The 6,615-nt window shown below is 36.9% G+C and overlaps 1 protein-coding gene across 1 annotated transcript; it reads left to right on the top strand.

The window, feature by feature from the left end:
* Positions 1-1,769: 1,769 nt before the first annotated feature.
* On the top strand, positions 1,770-3,085 carry nppal (natriuretic peptide A-like). The gene is made up of 3 exons (XM_072367514.1): positions 1,770-1,897; positions 2,154-2,470; positions 2,875-3,085. Exons 1-2 carry the CDS (start codon positions 1,817-1,819, stop codon positions 2,460-2,462), a joined length of 390 nt encoding a protein of 129 aa, XP_072223615.1. The 5' UTR covers positions 1,770-1,816; the 3' UTR covers positions 2,463-2,470; positions 2,875-3,085.
* Positions 3,086-6,615: the final 3,530 nt, after the last annotated feature.

The raw sequence follows: 6,615 nt of genomic DNA, 5'->3' as shown, positions 1-6,615 counted from the left end.
TAATCATATTTCTATCAGTTCAGTGGATAATGCTTTGACTGCATTAATTCCCTGCAGCCTTACTGCAGCCTCAAATTTAATATGAGCTTAAACCAAGTATTCTCTAAAATGTTAGGATTTTTGTTATTTCATACTTCCAAATGAAAATCATGAAACACACACACACACACGTGTCCAATCAAATACACATCAGATAAATCTTTATCTTTTTATTTATCTCCACTGAATCCTACCTTTGCAAGAGCATATACAGTTGCATGAAGCTGACATGCCAACATTGTGGACAGAATGTCAGTGCAATATTGAACTTAGATTTAGTCTGTTAATGGTTTATTTGAAATCTTCTTGAGGGGTAGACTGCTTTTTAGACATACATCTTCATCAGCGGAAAAAAATAGGAATGTTATACAAAAGTTTTTGATTTATTGTGATGATCATAAATTAACACAATACAATTCAAAATGCTGGCTTAAAAATATTAATACAATCATGTAAAAAAAACAACACCCTATTCTGACTTTAAGGTTTTATTTATCAGAAATAAAAACAAGATAGAATGGTACAGGACATCATTCCTGCCAGCAGAAATAACCATATGCATTGAAAATATAAACATTTTCAGCAAGAAGTTCTTATAATCATTGCGGTTGAGTGTTGAGGGAATACAGCCCTGTGGATAGTTGTTAACCTGGCCACAAGTTATACAACTATCCTTACAAGTTAAGGAACATTCTTCAGAATAAATGGAATACCAATTCCTCTCGTATGTCAATAACATTGTAACATAATAACATTATTCAATATTATTTTTTTCAATTCTGTTGACAATTGATGTTGATGTTTAATATATATATATATATATATATATATATATATATATATATCTTTTTTTTAGAGATAGTGTAGCGGGTCCTGGCTTGGTCCCCGCTGACAGATATAGAGATAATCCTCTGATAGGAGTTTTCTGGAAATATAGGTCAGAAATCAGCGAATCAGGACAACTGTTGCTCATTCTCCATTCATCTGGATTATGTTTTATTCTCACATTCACTCAACTTTTTCACTGCAACCATATTTCTGTTATTTTGTCTGCATTAAAGCACTAGGATTAACCATTTTTAGATAACATGCACATTAAATGTCTATTTTTACATATTTTCAAGAAATAAACTTAACAAAATTTATATTTAACAAAGATAAACATTTTCCCTTTTAATCATGTCATCTGTCTATCATCACTCGTGTGTGCACTTCACCCTTACACACACCATCAATTTACCATTAAATTGTGATTCACTGGTATAGTATCTCCCAATCAGTTCTCAAATCACTTATCATCATCCAATACATCCTGGATTAGGAGTTTGTGAACAAAGCACAAATTATCAGGTGGGTCCTGACTTCCTTACTTCTAATTATTCCCTTCCTTTCAGCCCACATTTGTCTGTATCGTATTGTAAAGTGTTACCAACATTATAATATCTATTTTTAAACATATTGTGTTTGTCATTGTGATGTTCAGTTTGCAGAAATATGTATTGTAAATTAAATGCAGAAGTTCATGAGGAGCTCTAACTCAGTTTTCAGTTGTGTTATGGCAGCTTCAGAGAAGGTTAAACACCTCAGATAGTCAGGTTAGGCTCTACTCCCACATGTAGAAGCATTAGTTGCACCTCATTAATTTTCCCAGGCCTGGTGACGGAATCAGGTCGCGTATAAAGGCGCCACCTGTACTGTTGGACAGCCAGAGGAGAGCAGAAGCAGTGACGTGCGCGCCAACTCCTCCTTCAGAGAAGAAGAAAAACTACAAAAGACAATGTACTCAAATTTCCCAGTTTGCTGTTTATCTCTGCTGCTGCTTAATGTTATAGGAGCCAAACCCATTTCTGACCTACAGGTAAGTGCATTGTCCTTTTCACCAATGTTAACCTCTCATGTCACTAATGTGCAGAGGAGACCTGATGTATTCAACACTTTATAAAAAGTGAAATAACGACATGTCTCGGTTCGCCATGCATGATTTAGAAATCTTTACACATTTATCAGTAAGGCAGACTCAGTGTGGGCTACTTCAGCAGTGAGCAGGGAGGTAGACCACAGGTCAGCTTTATGCAGCTATGTGTATTTGAGTTAGGGTATTTTTTTTCCTTCAGAGTTTGAAACAGCTTTTAGAAGAGGAGATCAGCACTGCACCTTTGTACTCCCCTGAGGCCATGGAGGTGGAGGGAGGAGATTTCAAGACAGACAAATCGGTGTTCGGTGCTCCAGATCAGCAGCCCTGGAACTCCTCCAACCTCAGCAACTCTGCGCAGGCGGAAAAAGAAAACGCGCTCGCGCGTCTATTCAAAGACTTCACGAGGACCTCTAAGCGCTCGTGGAGCCGGTTCAAGAAAGGTGGGCTTCGGAGCTGCTTCGGAGTCCGTTTGGAAAGGATCGGCTCCTTCAGCGGACTGGGATGCTGAGGTAGGAGGTAGGGAGTTAACTTTTCTATTCACTGAATCCTTACAGATTATTAGATCCCTTTACACCAACGACAGTTTGGAGGTTTTTTTTAAACCCACATCATGCTTTTAGATGCCGTTAGAATATGATATCGTATGGAAGGGCTTTAGTCCGGCATCAAGTTATTGAACACGCATATATAACTGATATATGATGTCAACCACACATAAACGCAGAAGATCATTGCGATTTACTGTAAAGAAATCAAATAATTCTACACAGACATGTTTTAGATGCATCGGTGTCTCTCTGACTTTTTAAGAAGATACCAGTAATCTTGTCGGTGTATTGATCACTGACTATTTGCTAATTCTGGACAATCTCGATAAACTTGAAATTTGGTACAGTGAGGTGTCTTTGTTCTCTCAACAGGCGCGGTGGACTCCTTATTGCAGAATAAAGTCAACCACCGGAGCTCATCTCACACCCACACAGCTGTGATGGAGTCTTTGATGGACGGTCACTCGTGGATCTGGTTCGGAACCCTCATCTCTGTTTCACATGACAGCTGTTAAATAATAAACTATCTTAAGTGTCTTTATTATTTATCTCTCCGTTGGCAAAAGCGGAATTTTCTTGTAACAGATTGTATTGTAGTAAAATGATTATTTTGCATATTTGCTGAGCCTGGCAGTTATTTTGTTTCTTTGATGACTCAGCTGAAAGTATCTCTACATTATCAGAAGAAACATGACAGTATAAACAGGTGTGTGTGTGTGTGTGTGTGTGTGTGTGGGGGGGGGGGGGGTATTGGGGTGTTGAGGAACCACTGATGTGTCATTACTTTGTCATATCAGACGCTTCAGTTATGTCTTCTGTCTGAACTTGAGGTGGAGAAGAAACCAGTGTTTGAAAATAAGTAGGTCAAGCCTTTTGCAGGTGACTATAATCATAAATTAACATGTCTAACCAGTGTTGCAGCAGAATGACACCCGAGAGTGTTCAAAAGTGACCAAGGAATAGTGAGCCCGTGGAGGATAGATTATGTAAATTGAGACCCATGGTCACATATTATAAATTACATGGACCACGATAACAGTCAGGACAACTATACAGGATCACAGCTAATGGAAGTCTGCCTGCTGTTGTTGGATCCGCTTTAATAGTTCCTCCACCAGCATGTTTTTGGCTGGAACTGACATGGATATATTCACTGTTGGAAAGCTACTGCTGAGTTCAGAGACGCCATCTGCCAATGAAACAGTGTTCATTCTTTAGGATGTAACATCATCCCTCCCACCATCTAATTATATCTAGTTTCTTATTTTAATTTACTGTACGCTTATAATTGGCCTCAACTCAGAAGCAGTTTCGGGGATGGCGGAAGAAACTCTTTTTTTTATCATTGTAAAAGTATCAAATGTATCAAACGTGAAAATGATTCTCTATGACAAGTAAAAGTCCTACCTGAACAAAAGCAGAATACAGCAGCTGCCTGTAGAGAGTAAACCGTTTGCTCTCTCAGACTGATCACTTATATGTACAGATCTTACATTAGATAATGAACGCTAAAGCAACAGGCCGCCCTCACATTGTTTTGTAGTATGTATATATAATATGTATATTATGGTTTTCACGTTTAAAATGAATAACAACCCTCTGTATATTATTTCTAATGTTCAGTCAGTAAATTTTCACAAAGAAGAATATCACTAATAAAAGAATTAGGGCATTCTGGTTTTGATTTATCAAAACAAAAGTTATTTCACCATCATTTTCAGAGTTCAGATTGCAGTCAAAAAATAATAATAATAATGAAAATACTTCTAATAATAATGATGATACAGCACCCTCGAAAGCCAACCAGGTTTTGCATTTCAAAATGAAAGCTCTCTGAAATGTCCCGTATAGGCTATCCTGCCTCTGTTCCATGTCGATATTAAATGGAGACTCCTTGTTCCCACAGACCACTTTAAGAATGAATCACCTCACAATGTCACTTACAGAAAATCTGCCCAGTCTGGTGCTGTTTTTTACGATCAAAATTAAATATTTCCTATATTTTCTCTAAGTTCAGATTCCTCCATATCCCCTTTAAATTCAGATTGACATTACAAAAAAGACCCTTGTTTCTGCAAACCAGTTTCATTTTAGAATGGTTGTATATAACCCAGTGTCACACAATATATAAAAGTGTTTAAAGCTCATAAAACTTCACACTGAAGTTGTATTTCTGATTTTCTCACTATTAGATTAAACATTTTCAAACTAGCTCAATTTCAGAATATTTTGTACCTCATGGTATCACTGACAAAATAAATTGTCCTGCTGTTACAGAGCTACCACCAATTAAAACGCCTTTCTATTGTATGTGACTGTCTATAGTGTCAGTGTCTACATCTGTGGAAACTAAGTTTCCTTTTAATCTCTTCCATTTCATTGCCTCAAATAGTCTTTCTTCCTTTTTTCCTAAACTGTCAGAAGTGTAACTGAAACTGTAGATGACTCTAATTGTCAGCTATTAGTTAGAAAATACAATCAGATAACAGCCTGATGTCTTACCCAATTTTAGTCCAAATTTGATGCCAATAAACAAAACAAAGTCTTGTTGGCTATTAAAGAATGTGGATCTCTGTAAAATCTCATACCTGTTTGTCTTTTCACAAAAATCACAAAAATAACTATCCGAAGGTAGAACAGAGGACCTCTGTTGCATTTTTTCCACCTGATTCATATAATAGATAACCTGGCTTTAAAAAGACTGATATGATATGCTTATATCATGATGAGTATAAATATGCATATTGATAATATCAGAAAATCTCTTTAATTTCCCACTGGGAAGCTCTTGAAAACAACCTTTCTGTTGAGTAAAAGATCCACCTGTTGAACTCGCAAATCTCGTTGAAATTTCAGTGGACACTGAGGCAGAACAGAGAGCTGATCAGTTATTGCTTGACAGCAACAATGAAGCTGATGTTTTTTCTTGTCCTGCTTGTAAACTTGATCTCACTTTGTTTTATTTTTTTCTCCTTTGAAACTTTATGGAAACTGCTGGTAACAGTAGTTATACTTGATAAACTTATACAGTTTATACTACTTTTTAACTGGCTTTAAATTTGTGCTTTGTTATGAATGAAAATGAATATTTAGTTAAAACAATTAAATTGTGCAAAGGTGTAGGTCAGACATTTATATTCAAGACATACACAGGATACCATAATTGTTTACATCAACATGTAACATCATAATGTTACAAAGACGTGGTATTTTATACCCTGGTTTCATTTAAGTGAATTAATAAGGCCAGTGCAATTGTTAGTTCCTGTCTGCCATGTGTGAGACTCAAAAGTAGACTCAAAAACTGATGGACGGTTTTAGTGAATTTGTTTAGAAAGGTGAACAAAAGGTGTGGGTGAACATAAGTAAGATCTTGACTTGGAATCGACAGTTTGGTGGGCTTGCCGTGGGTCAATCCAGAAACTCTCTGGCAGTTTTAAGAAGCAGCAACCAGGTATTTATGGAGGTGGTGAGTGATGAGCTGCAGCCAACCCTCACATACCAGGCACAGCTTCTGCAATTAAGCATACTAGCACAGGAAAGTGAGAGACAGAAAGGAGCAGGACTGCCAAAGGAGAGGCTGTCTCCTTGACATTGTCTCTAACAGACCTCTGATGCTCCACTCCATTTCTAATAAAGGTTTTATGAGCAATTGTGATATTATTTAAAAAATAATTTATATTGTTAAATCAATTTAAACTTAATATGTTTTTAATTTAATGTCCTACATTCCTTTGGTGTAACAGGCAGCAGCCCTCAGACTCCCCCAATTATAAACCCTCTACTGTGTCCTCTCTCATCCTAAAGAATAAATTGGGATACATCACACCTAAAATAAGTGCAATAAAAACTTGTATGTCTTTACAATACAATGACACCTTTAAACACAAAATTGACAACATTTGAAAAGGGTGAAATGCACTACTCTTGTCAGTGAGGCTCATTCCATGAAGCTGGACTGCTGTTCATGAATACATATAAAGCGAGAGGTGCTTCTGTTTTGTCAAGGTGAAGCAGCTGCATGGGTATGTCTCTTTTGCACCAATATAAAGCAACCTGTGTGAAAAAAGCTACTGAACACCCAAGCTCACATTATTTCACAATCAGTGATGG

Source organism: Leuresthes tenuis, unplaced genomic scaffold (genome assembly GCF_036924035.1).
Source record: "Leuresthes tenuis unplaced genomic scaffold, fLeuTen1.0.hap1 SCAF_16, whole genome shotgun sequence".
Classification (NCBI taxonomy): Eukaryota; Metazoa; Chordata; class Actinopteri; order Atheriniformes; family Atherinopsidae; genus Leuresthes; species Leuresthes tenuis.
This window is presented reverse-complemented; position numbering and strand designations above follow the sequence as displayed.

Coding starts and splice junctions, on each gene's coding strand:
- nppal (XM_072367514.1), top strand. CDS start 1,817: ATGTACTCAAATTTCCCAGTTTGCTGTTTATCTCTGCTGCTGCTTAAT. Junction 1,898..2,153: donor AACCCATTTCTGACCTACAG/GTAAGTGCATTG, acceptor TTTTTCCTTCAG/AGTTTGAAACAGCTTTTAGA.